Source organism: Monodelphis domestica, chromosome 5 (assembly GCF_027887165.1).
Source record: "Monodelphis domestica isolate mMonDom1 chromosome 5, mMonDom1.pri, whole genome shotgun sequence".
NCBI lineage: Eukaryota > Metazoa > Chordata > Mammalia > Didelphimorphia > Didelphidae > Monodelphis > Monodelphis domestica.
The window spans coordinates 743,579-768,091 of record NC_077231.1 but is presented as its reverse complement, the minus strand read 5'-3'; the positions used below and the strand labels follow the sequence as shown (position 1 = coordinate 768,091).

Sequence of the window (24,513 nt, the reverse complement as noted above, 5' to 3'; positions counted from 1 at the left end):
ATCTTGACTCCACCCCCCAGTAAGATTTTAAACTATGCTGATCTACCTTTCCTATTAATAAATCTCATAAAATTAATAACTGGGTAGATATATTAATTTCAAGTATAACACATCCTATGAGCCATTTCCCCCCTTAAAACCAACTCCTAGTCTTAAATTTGTTAGTATAGTTGTTCTCTTACTTTCAATTCTATTCATTTATCCTTTGATTTTAAGGATTTAAAATGTTGTATTTAATTGAAGATTTAAAAATTATTCTTTTTCTGTTTTTCTTTTAGTAGCATGCCCAATTCATTGATCTACTTTTTCTTTATTTTATTGACATAAGCATTGAGGGATATAATTCACCCCCTAAGAACTGTTGTAACTGTATCTCATAAATTTTGACCTATGTTGCTTCCTTATTGTCATTCTATTTAATGAAATCATTGTTTCTATAATTTCTTCTTGGCCTACCCCTTTTGAAGAATTAGATTAGTTTCCACTTAATTTTTAATTTGTGTTTCCATGAATTCTATTAATTATATTTTTTATTGCATTACTATATCAAAATGTAACATTTACTTCTGCTTTTTGCTCTGAAGTTTTTATGCCCTAGGTCATGGTAAATCTTTGTGTACATACCATGTGCTGCTTAAAAGAAAGTATATTCTTCTCATCCCTATTCAATTTTCTTAAAAGATTTATTAAATCTAACTTTTAAAAAATTGTATGCACTTCATTTACTTTTTTGTTAATTTTTAGTTAGATTTATCTAGTTCTGATAGGGGAAGGTTGAGGCCCCCCACTAGTATAGTTTTACTGTCAATTTCCTCCTGAAGCTCATTAATTTCTCCTTTAAAAATTTGGAGGCTATATCATTTAGTGCATGTTAATATCAAGTTGTAATAATGTTCCCATCTCTTTTAATCAGATCTATTTTTGCTTTATCTTTATCTGGGATTATTATTTCTACTGCTTTGAAAAAACTCCGTTCAAGTACATTAGATTCTGCTCTATGATATTACCTTTATTTATCTATTTCAAAAGTGTTTCTTTTTTTTAATTTTTAATTTTTAATTTTAAACCCTTACCTTCCATCTTGGAGTCAATACTGTGTATTGGCTCCAAGGCAGAAGAGTGGTAAGGGTAGGCAATGGGGGTCAAGTGACTTGCCCAGGGTCACACAGCTAGGAAGTGGCTGAGGCCGGATTTGAACCTAGGACCTCCTGTCAAAAGTGTTTCTTGTAAACAACATATCATAGAATTTTTGTTTTTAATCCACTCTGCTATCTACTTCTATTTTATGGATGGGTTCATCCCATTTACATTCACAGTTATGATTACCATTGTTTATTTCCTTCCATCTTGTTTTCCTCTTTTAATCCTGTACTTTCTCTTGAAATGGGAATTACTGACCCATTGTTTTCTTTGATGTAATCAGTCAGGAATTTAAAGATCCTTTACCACTGATGTGCAAGTACAGACACACCCACAGAGACAGGAAATTGATCCCATAATCACTGCCCCCCCCCCCCCAGGTAGTGCTAGGCAAATTAAGGAACTATGATTGGTTCTTGAGATGTGATGTGGGAGAAATAGTGGGTGGAAAAAAAAGCTTATAAAGATATGACCAGAGGTCTGAAGAAATAGTCTGGCATTGGTAGCATGCTTGCTGGAGACACTACTGAGCTGGTGACTCTTGCTGAAGAGAGTTTCAGGATTACTGACTGTAGATTGGACCTGAAGGCGCTTTTGTCAATGGTGAGCTTCATTCCATTACAATGGCAATTAGGCTAAACTGCTCTCTACCTTTTCCCTACATTTCCCTCTCTTTTCTATCACTACTTTGATATAATATAGCTACAAAAACTACTAGAAGGCTAATAATTTAATTTTTAATTATTACAATATGGTGACCATTTTATTATTACACTCTGCCCACCCTGTCCTTCTGTCCAAGTGTTTTGCTTTTAATCACCCTCTCCACCAAAATCTCCCTTTCCTTATATTACTCCCCTTGCTGCCACCACCATAGAGTAAGATAGGATTCTATAGCCCAATGAATCTGGCTAGTTACCTCTCTGAGCCAGTTCTGATGAGAGTAAGGTTTATGTACTATCTTTTCATCAACCTCATCCTGCCCTCCACTATAAAAATATTTTTACCTCTTTATGTGATATAATTTACCCGATTTTATCTCTGTTTTCTCAATTCTTAGTACAATCTTTTTCACCTTTTTTTGGCATGTTATCTTAAACAGCTTACTCCCACACCCTCTATGTATATTCCTGCTAACTGCTCTGATAATGATAAAAAATTTTAAGAGTTACAAATATCATCTTTCCATATGGGAATATAAAGAATTTTACTTTATTGATTCTATTTAACTTTTTATATTTCTCTTGCATCTTTATTAGGGCATCAAATTTTCTGTTTAGGTCTGGTCTTTTCTCTAGAAATGTTTGGAAATTTATTTCATTTAATGACCATTTTTTCCTTGAAGGTCAAGGGGGAAGGCTGGGGAATTAGATCAGACCTATCTGGGGGGCAGTCAGTCAATTTCGATTTGCCACCCACTATATGAGTCACAGACCTCCCTGTACTTAAGGATAAGTGGGGTGTATATACACTTCTGGTGATTAAATCTAAAAGTGGGTGAGGGGAGAGTTAATCCCATCTTCACATTACTCTGTCTCTGGCCCAGTGACACTAGTCTCCTGGCTGATTCTTGGTCAAGAATCTTCTTGGACAAGAATCTTGGTCTCCCTCTTCTAACTCTACCTTCCCCTTAGTTGTCTCTACTGCTTGGAATGTTCTCCATGTTCACTTTGACCTCTTGAATTTAGTCTTCTCAGGTCACACCTCACTTTCTCAGAAGTTCTTCCTAGGAGGGAAGCAGGGTAGCTCAGTGGATTGAGAGCCAGGTCTAGAGATGGGAGGTCCTAGGAAGTGTCTGGCCTCATACACTTCCCAGCTGTGTGACCCTGGGCAAGTCGCTTGACCCACATTGCCTAGCCCTTACCACTCTTCTGCCTTGGAGCCAATACACAGTATTGACTCCAAGACGGAAGGTAAGGGTTTTAAAAAAAGAGTTCTTCCTAGTCCCTAAAACTCTTAGAGCTTTCCTTCTGAGAGTCCTAGACCACTTTCTTCCTCAGGCCTCCAAATTCTGCTCCAGGACTTGAATTATGCCTTGGCCACTACCCACCAACATGGTCATTTCTGGACCTACATTTTCCCCATCTCTTCAACACTTGCCTCTTTTCATCTTCATCCCCAGGATTCTTACCCTCCTTCTTAAGAGAAGGAAGACTGCCATAAAACCTGAGCAGTAGATTAACTGAAAGTAGAGGTCCCTATCATTTGAGGTTTTGACAGCAAGTGTCTCTTGAGAAAAAGATTCTGTAGGGTACCATTTATAACTGTGAACCTAGATTTGATGGGACTCATAAAATAAATTATAATGTATCACTTAAATTCACGTGTGTTTTCATCTCAGGATTATATTTGATCTTGTAGATCTTAATGCAAAATATGCTTAAAATTTCATATGTAAGTGATAAAGTTGCACTGGTCTCTGAGTGTAATCAATCCAGAGTGTCAAGCTGATAGATGCAGGGTGATTTTCTATGTGAGATAAGTTGAAAAATGTATTCAACTGCATAGAAGTCATATGACTGTCAATTCCCCCACCCCCATATTTGAAACCCACAATATCATTTATCTTTTAATTTTTCCTTTATATGGATTTTTGGGAGAATATTTTATATAAAATGATGCTAATTAAAAATGATTTCTATAGAGTAATGACATTTTCCCCTTACTAAATTAACTGTAGGTGCCATGAAATGGTGAAGTAAGGTATTTGAGATTGTGGTTAGAATGTTTAAATACTTAGGTATTTAATTGGATGTATTGCTTTAAAGCAAATGATAACTCATTTCCCCTTTTGACCTTGGTTGCACTGGTTTTATTTGTACAAACATTTTTGAATTTAACATACTGAAATTATCTCTGTTACATATCTTAATGTTATCTATTTCTTGCTTGGTCATAAATTCTTCCCTCATCAAAAAAATGTTCTAAAACATAAACTCATTTAAATGTATGCTCATTTAATCTGCTTATGGTATCATGATTTAGATCCATTTTGACCTAATTTTAGTTTATGACAAACTAGACTGAACTATCTGGTTTTGAAGATGAGAGCTCTGTGTGAATGTCTGGTTTCTCTGATGTTAAGCAAGAGTTGATCTCCACATGATACATTCATAAGGTTTCTCCCCCCGTGTGAACTCTCTGATGTACAGCAAGATGGGAGTTCTGTTTGAATGTTTTTCCACATTGATTGCATTCATAAGGTCTCTCTCCAGTATGGATTCTCTGATGTACAGCAAGATTGGAGCTCTGTCTGAATGTCTTTCCACATTGCTTGCATTCATAAGGTTTTTCACCAGTGTGAATTCCTTGATGTCGAGCAAGCTTGCAGCTCCCACTGAATATCTTTCCACATTGCTTGCATTCATAGCATTTCTCACCAGAGTGGATTCTCTGATGTTTAACAAGACTGGAGCTCTGACTGAATGTCTTTCCACACTCCTTGCATTCATAAGGTTTCTCACCAGTGTGGATTCTCTGATGTACAGCAAGACTAGAACTGTGTCTGAATGTCTTTCTACACTGCTTGCATTCATAAGGTTTCTCACCAGTGTGGATTCGCTGATGTTTAGCAAGACAAGAGCTCCCACTGAATGTCTTTCCACATTGCTTGCATTTATAAAGTTTCTCACCAGAGTGGGTTCTCTGATGTTGAGCAAGACCAGAGCTCTGACTGAATGTCTTTCCACATTCCTTGCATTCATAAAGTTTCTCACCAGTGTGAATTCTCTGATGTACAGCAAGAGAGTAGCTCCGTCTGAATGTCTTTCCACATTGCTTGCATACATAAGGTTTCTCACCTGTGTGGATTCTCTGATGTTTAGCAAGACTAGAGCTCTGACTGAATGTCCTTCCACACTGATTACATTCATAAGGTTTCTCACCAGTGTGGATTCTCTGATGTTGAGCAAGACTGGAGCTGTGTCTGAATGCCTTTCCACATTGTTTGCATTCATAAAGTTTCTCACCAGAGTGGATTCTCTGATGTTTAGCAAGACTAGAGCTCTGTCTGAATGTCCTTCCACACTGATTACATTCATAAGGTTTCTCACCAGTGTGGATTCTCTGATGTTGAGCAAGATTGGAGCTCTGACTGAATGTCTTTCCACACTGCTTGCATTTATAAGGTTTCTCACCAGTGTGGATTCTCTGATGTTCAGCCAGCTTGCAGTTCCCACTAAATATCTTTCCACATTGCTTGCATTCATAAGGTTTGTCTCTAGTATGGATTCTCTGATGGGAACTTAGATAGAATGTCTTTCTACATTGATTACATTCATAAGGTTTCTCACCAGGGTGGATTCTTTGATGATGAGCAAGACTGATCCTGTGCATAAAAGTCATTCTGTATTGATTACTTTCAATAGATTTTTCTTCAGTGTGCATTCTTTGATGTTCAATAAGGGATAAGTTTTGAGATCCAACACAGAATTCTTTCCAAGATAAGTTATCAGGATTCTCACTCAGGAATCTTTGTTGATCTGTTTCTTCCACAGAAAGGCTCGCCTCTGTGGGAGTTGCCTTCATTTTAGGTCTGACTTCTCCTTCTAAAAGAAACAGTAAAACATATATTCATTGCCATGTATACACATTTGTAAATATATCTCCTTTCCTCCACTGTCAGAACATAAACTGCCGTATATCCTATTTTCTCAGGTAAGAAGTCTTCCAACTTAAATGGGCACAGTCCATCATTTGAAAATGCCATTACCTCAAATCTAAAGGACAATTCAATTAATAAAGAGCCTCACATAGAATCTCATTGGCATTTTGTAACAAACCTGTGATTTTGGCAAGGGTAGTATTATTACATTACTTACTTAGTCCATGACCTTAGAATGGCTGGTTGAGTGACCTGACCCAAATCCTAGCAGCTGAGACCAAATCTTGTGACTGGGCATGCTCTATCCATAGTACTAGACATTTTACTTTCAATCTTTCATTTTTGCTTTCATTTTCATTGTCTACACATTCAATCCTATCTTCAGAGGTATGACACCATTGGGTGCTTGTATACAAAAAATTCTTATTTCATGATCAGGTTTATCTGTAAGCTTTATGTAATTTCCTTTGTGATTACTTTCAAATTTTTTTGCTGAAATATCTAAGATCAATGAAGAAAATCAATACTCTTTTAGGTATTTACCCAAGGCATAAAAGATTTTGTTCTGTTCCCTACTCCTTGAGGAGAGTCATTTAAATTACTCTTTTCACTTCAAAAAAATAATTCTACTAAATATTATTTAAACAAAGACATGATTTTCCCATATGTCTCTTACAATAATCTGAATCCATCATCCTTTGGTAAGGAAATGGGCTGTATGCTTCATTATTAGTCTTTTTGTGTCCTTCTGAGTTAGTAGTAAGCTCTTTGGAGATTCAAGATAATGCTCCAATGAACTTGAGCTAAAAATTAGTTACTGGCACCTTAAGCAATAAATAATGGCCCAATTTTGTTATAATAATATTTGTCCTCTTTGACAACAAGTATTTCAAACATAATATTTTGTTTCTTTCCATTGGCAATGATTCCGAATTATCATAACCAGGAATATGATGCTTTTGGGGTGCACTGAATGACAACATTAAACTGACTGTTTCTGACTTAAGTGAAACATATTCTTTTAGTTTCTCAACGTGACATCAAATTTTTTTCAAACTTCTAGGAAGGTTGGCCATTTGTGCTCACAGGGAAGCACAAACTTGCAGTAGCTGCTACTCCACATGAGTAGTTGTCCCATTCCTAGGTTACCCTGTAATTACATCTCATCAAGTGGATAATCATGAGATTGAGATGTTATTTGGATTTGCTTTCTTGCAGAAGAGACAGCAGAGTCTTTGCAAACCTTGGTCACTAGACTTGTAGAATAAAAGGCATCATGAAACCATCACTGACCACAACCTTTCTACAAAAACAGCCCTTCACTGGCCACTCACTGCAATACTGTGGTTGTTTTCTGATTTAAATTTATTCTCCACTTAAGATCTTGTTCTTCTGGCTGAGAGCTCCTTAAAGACATTGATTGACAACACAGGCTAGTCATTCAGTAGTTCCAGTGAGAGTGGAGCCAATAGCCAGTGGAAGAAAAAATGCAATTCCATCCTTACAAAGGTGGTTTTTCAGATAAACATTGCTTTTTAAAAAAAGGACAAAGTGAAATATGCCATTGATCTCCAAGTACATTTATCATTTAATACTCTATCATGAGTCAGTGAAAAATAAATCTATCACATGGCAGGTGGCAATTCATTTTGTTGACTGGTTAGGAAACTAAAACCAAAAAAAGAATTTTCATCCTTCAGTAAGAAAGCTCAAACAATTCTCTTCCTATTTTCCACCTCATATAGTGGCTGGCATTTTCATGATACTCTTAAAAATCCCTAAACAAATGGTTGTAAGAGAGGAAAGCAGACTCATCATGCTGGAAGACTAACTTGAACTGGGGAAGGCCAAGAAGGAGAGAGAATTCTGGAGAAGGAACAGAGGAACTGAGAAGATGCAAACAGCTGAACTCACTTCTCTTTGGGAAGCCCACCAGGGAGGTTGATCTGAGTTAACCTCTGAGCCTGGAGCATCCTCCTGTGAAGCCAGACCCCAGTATCCAGTGGGAAAAAAAAAAAACAAAAAACCAAGAGTGGATAGGACTTTGCCAGAAAGCTATCCACCACAGGAAGATTTCCTCTTTAACCCTCTAAATAGTCCTTGAACTCAATATCACAGCTAAGACAGCTAGGAGTCAGGACAGTTCTCACAATTGACACCAGACGGTCAGGCAGGCAAAGCCCGACCCTGCAGGATTTGGGGAGAAGGTTCAACTGTTATCTTTAGGGACTTCCTATTTCCCACGTTCCACTACTTTATCCCACAAATCCACTTGTCCTACCTTTCATGTGTTCCTTTAGAATAAATGTTACTAGATCAAGTGCCTGCTTTACAGTGTCCAAGAAGGGAGACTTGGAGTTTGGGGGGAGGAAAGTTATACTCTTCTCCTCAGAGAGGCAGAAGCTGTCTGTCCTGTACCTTATTTCAACCAAGTGTCTCAGGGATCAGAAACTTGTGATTCTGAAGGCAACCAGGGTGGGGTTTACTAGGAAAAGAGAGAGGGAAAACAATCTATCCCCCCTCTCCACCTTTTTGGCTCCGTTTCATCTCTACCACACTCTGGTCCTGAATTCAGTGGTGGGAGACTCCATTAGAAGGTGATAGTACATTCTAATTCTTCTCAGAAACTTGCAATAACTTTTTTTCTTGTAATTTTATTTGCTATTCAATTTAATTAGACCTTTTGTTTTGAACTAATGTAAACATGGTTCCCATAAGAGTTGGTTAGAAAAAAAAAGAAATCTATCAATGGGGTGCCACATACTATGGGTTGCTTTTTTTTTTTTTGAGTTATTGCTCCTGCTTGCTTTCTCTTTTTTCTTTTTTTAAACATTATTTTATTTGGTCATTTTCATACATTATTCATTGGAAACAGATCATTTTCTTTTCCTCCTCCTGCTACCCCTCCACTACCCAATGCGCGATTCCGCTGGGTATCACATCCTCTTGCAAGAACTTTTAACCTTGGCCAATTCGCAGGAGCTCTGTTGGTCTCAGTCTCTTCAAATATAACATGCACATAATATCAAGAGACTCCTAGGGTTCCTATGAAGATCTAATGAGATAATATTTATAAAGTGTGCGACACACAACCATTTACAAACGATGGCTTTTGTTTTTATTACTATAATGTTGATTATCTCCTCCTTTGATTGCTTTTCTTTTTCAACATCTTCCTTCCTCTATTTCCTTATTTCTCGGTTGAATTAAACGTATTTCTATTCCCCAACACTCTTTTCTCCCTGGAGCATATCAAGAATGAGATTCAGGAGTTGGTACTCCATTTTTAACCACCTCCATGTTTGGATCCTACATTGTGAGCTCCCGTACAGCCTGGACTGGTGTTGTCCTTCCTTCGTATCCTAGGGGCTTAGCCTAGTTCCTAGAATCTATTTTACATTTAATCCACGTTTACTGGCTGGGCCCAGGGCTTATGTCAGGCCTGAGCTCTACCAGGATCCTTGCATTCTGGTCTCTGTCCTGGACGGCAAATGCATGCTCTGGCCTCAGCCATGTTTCTGTCTTTGTCTTGCCCTTATTTCTCAGCAGTCAACTAATTCTGTGGGAACTAAAGCAGATCCACTCCTGAAGATCTCAGAGGCTTCTCTCTAGGCTCTCATTTCTAGATAAACCTCTGAAAAGAATTCCAAGTTGGGTCCTCCTTCCCCTAAATCTAGCCCTGGCTTCACCAGAGCACCCAGAAGCCTCTGGTCACCCCAGCTCTCCCACATCTCTTTTCCCCTCACTCACCTGGGCAGCAGCTCCTCAGGCCTTCTTGCTCCAGCATCCAAGGGGCTTCCTTCTGCTCCAAAGAAGAGAGCACATCTTCTGGGGAAGCTGGAAGCCCTGGAAATGGGGAATCAGTCAGGGAAGAGGATGGAGAGAAGCTGGTCATTGAGTTCTCTTTAGGGAAAGGTAGGGCAGTCCAGTGACTCCACTCAAAGAGATTCTGTCCATGGGGTTCCCCCAGGAGTCTGCCCTCACCCCTCAGTGTCTGTAATGCAGGAGCCCAGGGTAGGATGTGCCCGTTACCCTCCTGGGGGATCTGGAATGAGCAATACCCACCCACAACTTCTGGTACATCCTGTTCTTTTCCATTCTGGCAGAAACTCCTAAACTCCCAAACAGGGTTTGAGGGCCATTGTTCTGGGTCAGTCTGAAGCCCCAGACACAAGGACCTTGAGGGATTGGCTTTTGTCCCACCACCCCACTTTCTCCTCCCTCCCTGACACCTCATGGACTGTTCTCTCAGGGAATCTCTGCCTCTACTCCTGGGAAACTCAACAATTCTTGGTGGACAGAATGCTGTCTCTAAGCCAGTCTGTTCATCCTGACAATGACAGAGGGGTGCAAACAGAGCCTGCAGGAGGCTTACTTATTAGGGCTTCCTGGAGGAGAGTCTCCAAAGCATTTAGGGTGGAGAGAGGAGGAGGGAGAAGCCTGGGGAACCAGAATATTTGGTCCTGAGGCATTCTCTTGGGAGAAGGCTGAACGCTGTCCATAGTATTTAGAAATGAGAGGCAGCCAGAAGGGGGGTGGACACCTCGCTGCGAGGTGGGGAGGCCTCAGTTTACATCTGGCCACAAACAAGCTCTTTTGTGGGTGCCTCAGAACAAGCCACTTGAATGAATCTATTTCTTCAACTGTAAAATGAGGATAATTGTGCCACTAAAGGTGAGGAAGAAGTGCCATAATACTATAGAGAAAACCCTGGGCAGAACCCCTGGCCAAGAGCAGGTCATTAAAAATGCTTCTTCCCTTCCCTCCCTGTCTCACAGACTCTGCTGGAGGAATAGGGAAATAGGGAAATAGGAGGAAGACTAAGAACAGCCTTGCCCTGCTGGGGACACCCAGGAGCTGTGATCTAAGAGTTTATGCTGGTTAAAGAGAAAAAAATCCCAAATAGTAGATTCGTCCTAGAGAAAGAGGGTGGGAGGAAAACCCACCTGAACAGTTTTGCAGATGAGTTTGGGAGACCCAATTCTGGGCCAGGTAGAGGGGAAACAGAACCATCTCTGAGATTACGTCCACTCCTGGGATTCTCCAACATGGATTTGATCTGTGACTTCAGGAGCACCAAAGGGAGCCCCCAAGGTCCCATTACACCATGCAAAGTCCTTTTACAGGAGAACCAGGCAGCAGGACGGCCCTGGCTCGGGGACTCGCCATACCAGCCCTCGTCCTTTCCTCCTGACTGAAAACTCCCCACCCTGCTTCCTGCTCAGGGCGACATTCCCTTGGATGGCAGACTCAGGCAGCAGGGAGAGGCTCCTTACCCACAGAGAGCAGGTTCCGGACATTCTCCAGCATCACCTCCCTGTACAGCTCCTTCTGGGGAGGAGACAAGAGGCGCCACTCCTCTCGAGTGAAGTCCACAGCCACATCCTGGAACGTCACGGCCTCCTAGAGCAGCCCAAGGCAGAGCACAAAGAGCTGAAAGTCACATCACAAGGAAGAGCCCACCTCTGGTCAGTTACAGGAGGAAACTGACCCACAGAGAAGGAGGGGCCCAAAGGTCCCGCCCTTTGTCAGTGTCAGAGCCAGCCCTTGGAGTCTTTAAGAGTCCAATGGAGGTTGAGAAGAGCAGCTCTATGACTCCCAGAGGAGTTTCTAACTATTGTGTGAAGGGAGATTTTTGGGGACCTCCATTCCAGCTCGATTCAAGGTGCCCCAGCGATGGGATGAAGGTGCCACAGAGTCACATGACTCTGACACCTGCGGCTGTGTCCCAGGCAGCCAGTGTCAGCGTGAGCTTTCCTAGAGTCAACGTGCCAGAGCAACATGGCCACAGAGGGAAGCTGGGGAATGTGAAAGGCAGGGGAGGGGAGGGGAAGGGGCTTTTGTACCCCACCCCCCCAGAACTAACTGGCTCTCTGGGCTGGGGCTTTCTTGATCTCTGACAAGCCCAGCCTAAGAGAGCTGAATGGAGAATGAGACCTAGGAAGGCGGAGAATTGTCTCTGCCTCTATCAAACTCTCTTTATTAAGAAAAGCTCATGAATCTAGTAATGAGCCTCCGGATCAATTTTTAATTAAAACACTATGAAATGCATCTCCCTATGAAATCATGGAGACAGTCTGTGTTCTAGCTGGGAGGTGCCTGGATGTGTGGAGGAGAAAAGAAGGGCTGAGGTGAAAGCCTTTGCTTTACGCTTGCTTTCATTTGTAAATGGCAGAGTAACTATGATGGAGAAGGGAGAGTTCCTTTATTCAAATAAAAAGCAATATTCAATCAATTTGGGTTTTGTTTGAGCTAATTCGTGGGGGGAAATGTTGGCAATTTCTTTATAAGAAATGATCTAAACACATACCTAGAACTCTAGAAACTTCAAAAAACAGGTACCAAGGGAATGAGTTCAAGAGGTCTTCTGAGGGCCCACGGAAAGGAGAGGAGGGCCAGATCTGAATATAACCTGATACTCTGGAGGGGCCACTTCTATTTCCCACTACTCTATGCACAACACGTGTCTGGCCAACGTGCCTGCAATGAAATGGTTTTTCCCATTTCAGTTCCTTTATTCTAGGGTTTCAGGTTTTACTTCTGAACAATTGAGGAATTTCTGGCATTCTCTTATGCTTTTTCAGATTATCAAGAATTCATGAATCTTTTCTTTCCTCTGGGATCTCTTTTGAGTCACTCTTCTTCACTGCATAGTATTCACCGTGTGGGTTCTCAGCAAAGAAAGGCAGTTCTTTTAGGGGCCCATAACTGATCTTTAGTCGATTCCCTGACTCACACTCAGCAGATGCTATTCCAAACCTCTTTCCTTCTCCAACCTCCCACATCCATCCATCAGCAGCAGGGGGTGAGGTAAGGAACTCCACGCGTCCTTTCACAGAGAAAGTGAATCTCAAACATCTTATTTCTCACCTGGATCTACTTTTTTTGAGTTTTCTCTGACTGATTTCTCCACCAGGTCCCTAATATGGGCACCTTCTCTCCACCCAGAACCCTTTTCATCCCTCTTTTGTGTTGTCCTCTTCTGTTAGATTGCAAGAACCTTGAGGGAAAGAGAATAGAAAAACTAGAATCTACCATGGCAAACCTCCCCAAAGACAACAAAACAGAGAACAAGAGATCTGGAATGGAAATTCACAGAAGGGAAGGACAACCTAGAAGAAAAGTCAACAAAGGTAAAAGAAAATCTTCCTATTTCCAAAGCCAAACATAAATGATCTCGAGACAGGAGGAACACAGACAACCTAAAGATCTGAGACCACTCAGAAGAACACAACTGGTAAAAAACATGAACACAATAATGACAATAACAATCAAAGTGCATTGGTCAGAACTTCAGGACCACAGAAAATAAAACCGCAATGGGAAGATTTCACAGATTGCCTTCAGAAAGAAAGCAACCGCAGGCTGCAAATTCCAGGACTGGAAGGGACCCAGGGACCAGTTCCAGTCAGAAACAAAAAGTGCTACAAGTCCTCAGAAGAAAGACCTTCGAGTAAAGACAGAAAGGACACTAGAACGACATCAGAGTATTCCAAATCCATGAAAAATGAGAAAACGTGTTCCAGAGAATGTGGGAACTGAGGCTGCAGCCTTTTTAAATTTATGAAGACTTATTATGATATATGTCAAAACATTTCAGTCAGTACAGTGAGAAAACGCGTGGAATATGTAATTAAAATAGCTTTACAATATAGTCTACACACAAAGAGTACTTTACAGTTGAATAATTTGATCCTAAAAACAATGCAATGTCAGGCAAGGAGGGCCAGACATTTCATGAATGAATACAATGGAACAATAACAAGATCGACACATTAAGAAAAGTAGTCCACAGCTTCCAAAAGCCAACTGATGGCTGTCTTTCCGGCCTCTATATTTTAGCTGTGGCACTCTTAGTCTGGCCAACACGCAGAGCTTGATCTCCAGGCCTATGGCTTTGGGGAGGGGTGCAAGTACTTCATTACCCCCCTCTTTATGTTTCTCTAAGGTGGTACCACACAATCTGTAAGAATCTGGGAATCTTTGGGACCAGGCACACAGGGTGACCTACGCTCAGGAGGCTGAGCTGCCCTGGTATCATTTCCTTGTCGATCCTATTTACCACTAAGTGCTTTTGCCCAGTGGCTGCCTGAGTCATGGTTCTGTCTCCTGACTTGGCTCGATTTTCAGCTGGCCTGTAATAGGCGAAGTGCAAAATCCAGATCTTGGGCACTTCACTGTTCTAGTCTGATTTCAAGGCACCAGCTGACCTTGGAAGATTCCGGGGAGTCCCAGGGAGGCAGGTCTAGTCCTTCTAAACCCCTGATCCAACGCAGAGATGTCTGCTTTGCTGTCCAAAGGCGGGCTGGCCTAGCACTTGGACTCAAACAAGAGTCACTTCTGAGTCTGAGGAGAGAAGGAGGGTTGGGCATTCCTGGCTCCTTATTGATCATTCCAATCAATCACTGTGTCCCTGATTATCCCAGCTCTATAACCAATCATGTTGCTCTTTATCCTATGATACATATCACTTAACTTGTCTCTTCTTTGTTTTTTTTTTTTAATTTTTTATTTGATCCGGGAGGGAACAGGGAGCCACTGGGGTTTATGGAGTAGGAGAGTGGCATGATCAGAACTGTGCTGTGGGGAAATCACTCCAGCAGCTGGATGGAGGAGGCTTTGGAGTGGGAAGAGCCTGGTGGCCGACAGGCCCAGCAGCAGGTTGCCTTAATAGTTCAGGAGGGAGGTGATGTGGGCCTCCACCAGGAGGATGACACAGGACACACAGGAAGGGGCACACTGGAGAGATGCTGCAAAGGTGCAACTGACAGGCCCTGGCGCCATATTGGATATGAGGTAAGGGGCAGGGAGGAGTCATGGGGGCCTCCTTGGTTTTGAGCCTGAGGGATGAGGAGGATACAGCTATAGAGAAGGTGGGCTTCTGTCTAGGTAAGAAGATGTCTGGGACACACAGTTCAAGATGTCTCCAGGTCACCTAGTGTGAAATCCCTGTAAGGAAACTGGAGATGCAAGACTGGAGGTCAGCACAGAGATCGGGGAAGAAAATGTAGATCTGCGACTCATCAGCCGAGATGGTACTTGCATCCTTGGTGGCTGATGAGCTCACCAAGTAAAGAAGTCCAGAGGGAGGAGAGTAGAGGGCCCAAGGCAGGGCTGGAGGAACTCCCTCCCCCTCCCCCTAACCCTACTGTGACATGATCTAGAGGAGGAAGCAGCAAAGGCAGAGAATCAGAAGTCAGAGGAGTAGGAGCTAAAGCAGGAGAGGGCCCTGGCCTAAAACCCTGGAGAGGACAGAATATGGCGGAGGAGAGAGGGGGCCAAGAGCATCAAAGGCTGCTGAGAGGACTGAGCAGGTGGTCTCTATCATCTCAGAAAGAGGAGAACATGCAGGGGAGGAGGAACAGAGGAGGGGGCAAAGCCTGAGAAGATGGAGAATGGAAGGGGTTGCACTGATGAATGTTCTTATGGGTGAAGGGAGGTGAGGACTCACACTGAGGCCAGAGAGACTTAGTGCATGCCGTCTACTGGTCTTGAGGGAGGGAGGCCGCAACACGGGGTGGGGAGTTAGGGGGGCTCCAGTGTGGCACTTGGAGGACTGGGAAAGCTTTGGCTCAGGGATCAGATTTCCAGGAAAATGTAGAATAACGAGAGCTAACTGTGACAAGTGAAAGATGGAATGCCTGAGCAATCAAAGGCCTGAACTTCTAAGCACATCTCTCTGATAATGCAACCTATGCCAACGGCGTGACTAATAAGGACAGTTCCTTTCCTGGGCTTTGGGCTGGACCTTGACGTCGGGGGAAAAGAGACTTATATACCTTAGCACAGATTCACTACACGAGAGCAACGAATGAAAAGGAACAATCCAATGTTGGGTCATCTGCTTTCTAACTGGAGGAAAGATTAGGGACTTGCTAAGTGGGGAGGGGGAAGAGGGACAGATGAAGTTCCCTGAAATGGGCCCCCCCTTCCCAATCAATACCAGTAAACAATCAAAGGAACAAGGAAACAATAACTGACTGAGCAAGATGGCCCCAGCTTGCACACAAGACACAATGAATGCTGAGACATACGATTAGGAGAAAACTTCCATCTGGCCAACCTAAGCTCAGGTCTCAGCTGAGGGTCTCTAAACAGCAGGTACAGGAGGTCCAGTTTCTCCGCCAGGTAGAGCAAGGTTCAAATGATGTAATTTGGCTTTCCTCCAATTCTCCCAATTGAATAAACTTTCCTCACCAGACAGAATTTGGACCAGGCACCCAACTGAAAAGAAGGGCACTGAGGCAGCTCTGCAATTGTCCCAAAGCCCTCCCTTCCTTCCCAAGAGGGAATCAGGATCAGCTCAGTACATGGCACAAGGTCAGGCTGTCCCAGCTTCTTCCCACACCCTACAGGAAATGCTGAGACCACGAGTTCTGGGAATACTGAGAACAGAGATTTCCTGGAAACAGCAGCCATGTCAGCCTCGGCATCCCTCCTCAGACAGGAGGAGCTCCACACTTTAGTGCACTCAAACCTCAGAGAAGAGGCTTCAGGTTGAACAGAATTCTTAGAGTACTAAATACAAAAATAAAATCCAGGAGAAAAAAGCGTCACGAGGCAGGGGATAGCTGAGAGGGTTGAAGCAAACCATCACAAAATTCGTTTGGAAAAACTAAAGATCCACCGTATCAAGGAAAATGATGAAAAGAAGCCAGGATATTTGGGGAACAGCCCTATCTGAGCTCTAGATTATATTACAAATCAGCAGGCATCCTAACCCTGGGGTATTGGTAAGATAACGAGGACAGACAGCAATGGGACAGACTCAAGAAAGGAGAGTCGGCAATAACTCGTGTCTGAGAAAGTGGCAAACCAGGAATTTTCTACAAAATAGTTTATTTGGTAAAAACTGGAATGCAGACTGGAAGGAAATGAGGCTCAGAGCATAAGGCTACACCATACTCTCCTACACATTCTATGAGGAAATGTGACCTTAATATTAAAGATCATACTATAAGAAATTAGAAGAGAAATTGCTCGTGGATGTCTCACAGCTATAGGAAGATATATTTGGAGTATTTATCCCCCCCCCCAATTCCATGTAAAAACAATTTCTAACATTCATTTTTTAAAAGATTGAGTTCAAAATCCTCTCCTTCCCTCCCTTCTCCCTCCCCGAGAGCAAGCAATCTGATCTAGACTTCACCCAATCGATCACGTCAAGGATTTTCCCCTATTAGACGTTTTGTGGAATGTTTTGGTCTGAACTCGGAGGCCATCAGTTAATTCTCTGGAAGCAGATGGTTTTTCTCATCTCAAGTCTTTTGGGATTCTCTTAGAACACTGGATTGCTGAAAATAGCCGAGTCGTTCACAGCTACTGACCATGCAATGTCACTGTATAAAATGTTCTCCTGGTTCTGCTCATACTTTGCATCAGTTCATGGACATCTTCCGAGGTTTCTCTAAAATGATCCTGCCTGTCATTCCTCATAGCCCAACAGGGTTATATTATAATCACAAATCACAACTTGATCAGTTATTCCCCAATTAACAAATATCCCCTATATTTCCAATTCTCTGCTACCACAAGATCTGCTGTAGAAATACCTTGTATAAATGGGTTCTTTTCCCTTTTGGGGATATCTTTGGGACACATACCTAGAACAGAGGGTATGCACAGTTTTAAAGCCTTTTGGGCAGAGTTCCAAATGGCTCCCTGAAGTGGTAGGTCAATTCAAAACTCTACAGTGCATCAGGTGTCCCAGTTTTCATACATCTCTGCATTTATTATTTTCTTTTTCTGGCATAACAGGTGTGGGATGGCACCTCACAGTTATTTTACTTTGCAGTTCTAGGACACAAAGTCTTAGCCAAATTCGAGATAGAGACAATTATCCAAGAAAAATGGAAAAGTCTGATTACTTAAAGCAGAAAAACTTTTGCACAGACAATATTCACGCATCCAGGATAAGAGAGAAATTGGCTGAATGAGAAAAACTTTGGTATCCAATTTCTCTGAAACGTGTCCATTATCCAAGAGATTTGGTAAACACAGGACCGAGAGCTACTCTCCACTAGATAGTCAAAGGGTCTAAACGAAAGTTTTCAAAAGAAATGCCAAGGATTCATGGGCCACAGGGAAAATGGTCTAAAGTCACTAATCATGAGAAACAGGAAGCAAAACAGGGCTGAGCTTTATCTCATACTCTGTGAATTGCCAAAATAGGGAAAAAAAAGGGAAACAATCAGTGTTGGAGGAAGTTGTGGGAAGGCAGGCACATGAATGCAATGTTAGTGGAGGTATAAAATGGTAGAAATTCATCCAATTCAGTCTCAGACACTTTGTCCAATCTGGAATTATGACCAAAGGGCTTTAAAAGACTGCCTACCCTTTTGCCAGGAGCCATGAACTCCAAGCTGTTTGACATGGTCACGGGTGGAAACAGGGGACTGCAAAGCGGCCCCCAGGAAGGATGGAAACACTCAGACCCCTTTGTATAACTTCTTTCACTAACATCCCTTATTATTGGAAATGTTATGATTATTATTCTTACCCAGCCCCAGGAAAATATAGATGAGAGGAAAATGCTTGCAGGGTTAAAATAGATGTCCCACTCTACCCCTCTAAAATACTGCCAAAAGATTCTACTTATAAAATCAAACCTAAGGATTTCTATGTACCCATTCAGATCATAGATGGGAACCCCCCCTCCCTAGGTATAAAAGCCTCTAACAAAACTGTAACAATTAAAATTAGTTTCTCTGCTAAAAGTATTATATTTTTATGTGGTTTATTAAAGATTAAGAAATAAAGAAAATACAAAATAAGAAAGCCACGTGCCTAGGAGGGCTGAAAGCCCATTCAATTTCACTTACTCTACATCTTGAGAGATGCATGTGCTTAGAAGCAGAAGCAGGGAGAGACAGAGGGGCCCTACAGTCAGTTTAAATACCCCTTTTGCTTTCAGCCCAGGTGAGGACCTCCAGTGGGATTATAGGGAACTCTGGGAGCTACCAAGGACTTCTGGGAATTGAAGTCTGGGGTTCAAATCTCCATTTTTACATTTCGCCATTTGATCCTTATTGGGAAAGATTTCCCCCCAAAAGGATCATGGAAAACATAATCAACTTAAAGATTACAATAATTTGAGGATAAGAGGGAAAAAAGAACAAAACCAGTAATTGCTAGACGCACTGACATAAAAACGTAAGACTGATTATATTAATTATTGGTCACCAAGGATTTCACTTATGAAAATCCTAATGAAACACTCAAGTCAGAATGGAGTTTTATGGTAATTTAATTGCAACGGAAGTCAGAAATTATTAGAGGGAGAGAAAAAGGGAGAGAAGGAAGAGGTTAATTCAACCTTCTGGCAGAGCCAGAGGGAGTTTAGGCCTTGGAAGGCCAAGGCAAGGAAGGAAATCAGTCCTTTCACTCATGTGACCTATTTGAAGGAAAGCTGTCTGCGGGCCTCCTTCCAGCTTGAGCTCCAGAATCGAACTGGTGCCTAGCCCTGTCCACAGGAAGTGAGCGAACTCCAGAGGCTGTTCTCTCCGTCACTTCCTGCGCCTCACACATGCCAATGGTGGCTCAAGCTTGGCTTAGGGCAGCCCAGGGGGGCAGTCAGTTGTTTCTGATTTGTCATTAGCTAGCACATGCCTGTGTAGTGTGGGTGTGCACATTCTTGGGTGCTAGACCAAGCAAGATGGAGGAAATTTAAAAATCACAAAACTGTGCTCAGATCCTCCACCCCAATACAAGCCAGGAACAACAAGCTTCCCTGGCTCGGTATATCAATTGCCTTTCATACAGAGGCTGGTATGTTCCACCTCACTGGATTGTTTTGTTAACTCTGTAGGCAAGGCAAAATGTCTTGGAAACCTTAGTGAAACATTAGAAATGAAAGCCTGATATTGGAAAAATACTTAAAACTGGGTTATGTTTTATTATCCTCTGATCCCGCTGACTAGACGACAGTGTTCTGTTGATTATCCCCTTAGAAATTTGATTGATTGTGTATTTGATTGAAGTAACGAATAATCACTCTTGGCTTAACTGCATGTCTGAGCAACTCACGAGTTAATGAGGAACTGACCTCTAGCTATGCTGCCTGTGATAAGAAAACATTTATCTTCTGTAAAAGCTTCATGTTTGTTGTTAGGATCTATAAAAACCAAGTATGTAGAATAATTATAGAAGGGTAGTTAAACAATTTGTTAAAAGTTAATGTATGAGTTACTCCATTACCAATAAGTGTGATAGAGACATGAGAGAGAGAGATTGTGCAGGACTTGTGGATCAAGATGCAAGAGAAGATTCCTATGGAATGTCCCCAGTTGGTGGCAGTTTGAGCTGTCAGAAGCATGTATGTGGAAAAATGAAATTGTGTGCCAAGAACATACACAGTCTCTGAGGGCATAAAAATAAAGTCAAGCCTGAGCCAAGTCGGAGCAGTTTCATGTGATGCCTGACTACAGGTACTGTTTTCTTGTCATTATTACGCTGATGCCACCACATCTCCAAGAACACCCCTTCCTCGTGGGAGGGCTGGATCCAAATACTTCGGCACCCTTTGATCGAGCCATACCACCGCTGGCAAGAATATTCACAGCTGCACCCTTTGTCTTGGCAAAAAACTGGAAAATGAGGGGATGCCCTTCAGTTGGGCTGAACAAAGTGTGGTATATGTTGGTGATGGAATACTATTGTGCTCAAAGGAATGTGTTAAATTTATTTCTGGACTTGAATATTAATTGGTGGTCACCAGGGACTTAATTTCTAAATCCCAAAAATGAATTACTAAAGTAAAAGGAATTTATGGTAGTTTATTTACAATAAAGGGAAGAGATTAAGGAAGAGAGAGAGGTTGAGAGAGAGAGAGAGTGAGGGAGAGGGAGACAGAGACAGAGAGACAGAGACAGAGACAGAGAGAGACAGAAAGAGACAGAGAGAGAGATACAGAGATAGAGAGAGAGACAGAGACAGAGACGGAGAGACAGAAAGAGACGGAGAGAGAGAGTGTGTGTGTCTGTCTGTCTCTAGGTAGGCAGGGAGAGCAGACACCATCCCCAGACAGGAAATATGAAGGAGTCAATGGTCGTCCTCGGTGTTCACTTGTGCCCAGGGAGAAAGCCAACACGTGAGGCAGCCTCTAGGGGAGCTCTTGGAGTCTGAGCCGCCCAAGGGCCAAGGAATCCCTCCCAAACCCTGAGAAGAGAGCCAGGAAGGGCTCTTCCTCCTGCCTGGGATGTGGGTACGGAAATGGCCCAGCAGGAAGGAGGCAGCAGCTTCCCAGTCCACCTTGTGTCACAGCCAGGGAAGGGCCTCCCTGGCTGAGGGGGCTCCCATCTAGGGCTGGAATGCACTTACCTGGCCTGGGAGTCTGTCCCTCTCAAAGGCCATCCCTTCTGGCTCCAGGCTCCCTGTAGAGGCAGCAAAGTAGCCCCAGTGAGTCCATGTGGTGAAGCTCCTCCATCTTTTCCCGGCCTTGTCTCCCCACCCACTGCCCACAGGCAATGTTTGACTTCTCTACTTTTCTGAGAAGCAGGAGCTGGCCTGGAGCCACCCCCGCTCCAGAGCCGTCCCTCTCCTCTTCCCCCCAGTGTAGAAGAGCCCATCTTCCTCACTGCCACTCATCTTGCTGACTCTGGGCCAACTGCTCTGGCTGAGACCTGAGAAGAAAGCTGCTCTAGGGGGCGGGTCAAGCTGGCACCTTAGAAGCAGCTAAAGCCCAAACCACTCGTGACTCTCCTTCCATAGCAAGCTTTGAAAAGCTCTTGAACGAGACAGGAATCCAAACCCCAAACAAAACGAGCCACAGAGTCAAGAGCTCTCCCGCTGAACACGGCTTAAAGGTGGGCAGAGAGAGTCCAACTTCATGGGATAAGGGGGGGCCAGGAAACACTGACCATCAAGAATCAAAGCACCAGAAACCATCTCATTATCTCAGTAGATGCCTTTGACAAAATACAATAGCCCTCTCTGCGGGAAAGAGTAGAAAGTGGGGGAATACGAGGGCCTTTCCTCAACAGAACACGCAGTGTTCATGTCAAAGCAGCGGCCAACATCATCTGCAATGGGGATAAACTCGAAGCCTTCCCAATAAATCCGGAGCGAAGCAAGGATGCCCGCTATCACCTCTATTCATTAACGTGGGTCTAGCGATTAGAGAAGAAAAAGAAATCGAAGGGATTAGAAGAGGCAATGAGGAAACCAAGCTGTCACTCTGCAGATAATATGATGGTCTACTTAAAGAATCCAAGAAAACCAACCAAATAGCTAGTAGAAACAATAACTTTAGCAAAGTCGCGGGTGCAAAATAAACCCACGGAAACCATCAGCATTTCTACATATTTCCAACAAAACTCCGCAACAAGAGTCAGAAAGAGAAACTCCACCTAAAAACCCTCTGGACAACATACAATATTTGGGAATCGAAGACACAGCCAAGACAAACAAAGGAATTATATGACCGCACCTACAAAACACTTTTAACACAAATAAAACTAGATCTAAATAATTGAAAAAAAACACATTAATTGCTCATGGGTGGGACAAGCTAATATAACAAAAATGACCATCCTCCCTAAATTAATTTATTCAGTGACATATCTATCAGACTTCTAAAAAAACAAGTTTAGGGAATGTAGGGAAAATAGTAACAAAATTCAGAATGAAAAGAAGGGGAAGGACGGTGGCCCAGCAGCACCAGATCTTAGCACAAAGCAGAAGTCGTCAAGACAATCTGGCGCTGGCTAAGAAATAAAGACTGGGTCAATGGATGGACTAGGGGTAAATGACCTCAGCAATCTAGTGTCTGATAAACCCAAAGGTGCCAGCTTTCCGGCCAGGAACCCACTATCTGGCCAACACTGCTGAGAAAACTGGAAAACAGTATGGCAGAAACTAGGTACAGAGCAACATCTCACACCCTACTCCAAGCTGAGGGGAGAAGGAGCATAGCATTTACATGTAAAGGGCAAGGCTACAAGTTAAATAGGAAGCAAATGGGGCGCATAGACTAGCTCAGAAGCTGTCAGATCTATGGGGAAGGGAAGAATTGAGGACCAAGCGAGAGCCAGAACATCACAAGGTGTGCAATCAAGAATTTCGACTAGATGACAATGCAAAGGTTTTGGACAAACAAAACCAATGCCAGCAAGATTAGAAGGGAAGCAACAAACTGGGGGAAACTGCTTACAAGTGTCTGTGATAAAACGTCAGATTGGGCACAGCTCAGTGGATCCAGAGCCAGGCCTAGACATAGAGAGACCCCAAGTCCCGAGTTCAAAGGTGGCCTCAGACACTTCCTAGCTGTGTGACCCTGGTCAAGTCACCCACACATAGTATTGATTCTAAGGCGGAAGGTAGGTTTTGTTTGTCAAGTTCCTCACAAAACGTCTCCTTTCTCAAATATATAGAGGACTAACGAATAATAATACAAGTCATTGGCCAGTGGATGAGTGGTGAAATAAGCAGTTTTCCGATGAAGAACTCAAAGCCATCAATGATGCCAGGGAACATGTGCTCAATCCCTCTGGGCTAGAGAAGTGCCCCTTAAAGCCACACTGGGGCGCCACCTCACCGCAACCCATTGGCCACTAGGTCAGGAAAGGGGAGGTGGGACAACATTGGGACACTGGTGCATCGTTGGTGGAGCTGTGACAGCATCCCGCCAGGCTGTAAAAGAAGGCAGACCCTCTGATCCAGGCGATCCCAGAAAGATCGGCTCACCGACGGCCACAGAAATCTTTCCAGCGGCTCCTTCTGTGGTGCCAAAGAACGGGAAATGCCCGTCCATGGGGACCGGCGGACCAGCGTGTGGCACACGTAAGGCACGCCGAGCCTGAGGGTCGCCAAAGAGCCCGCGGGACGCACCCGCTGCAGATGGAGGGGGGCGGAGGGGAGGACACGGGACGCAGTAACAGCTGGGCTGTGGGGCGATCCCGGGACTCAGGGAGCTCCTCTGGGCAATACAGTGACCCTGGACAGCTCTGAAGGGCCAGGATTCCCCCCTGGGTTGATTGGGGTTTTCTTGGGGGGCTGCTTTCACGTGATTCTTCTCTTACACCAATGATCACGGAGGAGGAGTCAGGCTGGGCAGGATCACGCCCACACCCAAGGGAAGGGGGAGGGAGACAACGTGGAACCCAGAACTTGGGCCAACTTGGCCTCCTCCGAGAAGCCCTCCCTCCCTCCCCTGAGCTCTGGGGCCATCTTCCTCCTTATCCTGCACGGAGCTTCCCGGGCTAACCCCAAAGGGAGGAATTGCAATGGGGGTCCCCCGCGGGAAGCAGGCTCCCTGGAGGAGACCCCAAGGCTGCGGCAGTAGTGGGTGCCCAGAGATACTCCGGGACGAGGCTCAGAGCCGAGCCGGGACCCTGCCGCCCATCAGGGGTCAAGTGAGAGCAGGGGAGCGGGGCTCCGGAAGGCACCCCCCAAAGGAGGCCCCGCCCCCGGCCACACGGGGTCCACACTGCCGGCTGCTCCTGCTCGAACTTGGGGAGCAGGGCAGCCGCTCCGGCCCCTCCCTCTCTCCGCCCCCTCCGGCTCCATCTACCTCGGAGCCCCTCCCCCCCCCCCCCCCCCCCGCCGTAGGGCCTGCAGCCTCGGGCTCTGCCGCCCCCTTCCCACCATTTCCCGAGCTCATTACCCCTGGCCGGCAGCAGGACTCTCCGAGGGGGCCGAGGGGGCCGGAGCGCGCAGGGGCTCAGAGCTCGGAGGGGCAACAAGAGGTGTGGCCAGAGGTGCTCCCGACTTCCTATTTCCCAGAGGCCTCTGCGCTGCCTGCGGTCCTGGGGCTGGTCCCGCCCCGCCTCCCC

The 24,513-nt window shown here is 43.9% G+C and overlaps 1 protein-coding gene across 1 annotated transcript; it reads right to left on the bottom strand.

The window, feature by feature from the left end:
• Window positions 1-3,929: 3,929 nt before the first annotated feature.
• LOC100616681 (zinc finger protein 883-like) lies at window positions 3,930-24,513 on the bottom strand. Its single transcript, XM_056797357.1, has 5 exons — window positions 24,345-24,513; window positions 21,062-21,114; window positions 11,020-11,146; window positions 9,494-9,589; window positions 3,930-5,687 (listed from the first exon to the last, which is right to left on the bottom strand). The coding sequence occupies exons 2-5, from the start codon at window positions 21,092-21,094 to the stop codon at window positions 4,252-4,254; spliced, it is 1,692 nt and encodes a 563-aa protein (XP_056653335.1). The 5' UTR covers window positions 21,095-21,114; window positions 24,345-24,513; the 3' UTR covers window positions 3,930-4,251.

Excerpts from the sequence above, each read along its gene's own strand:
- LOC100616681 (XM_056797357.1), bottom strand. The coding sequence starts at position 21,094 with ATGGCCTTTGAGAGGGACAGACTCCCAGGCCAG. Across the intron at positions 11,147-21,061 it reads GGGACAGACTCCCAGGCCAG|GAGGCCGTGACGTTCCAGGA; the intron begins GTAAGTGCATTC and ends GGGCTGCTCTAG. Across the intron at positions 5,688-9,493 it reads CCTGAGGAGCTGCTGCCCAG|AAGGAGAAGTCAGACCTAAA; the intron begins GTGAGTGAGGGG and ends TGTTTCTTTTAG.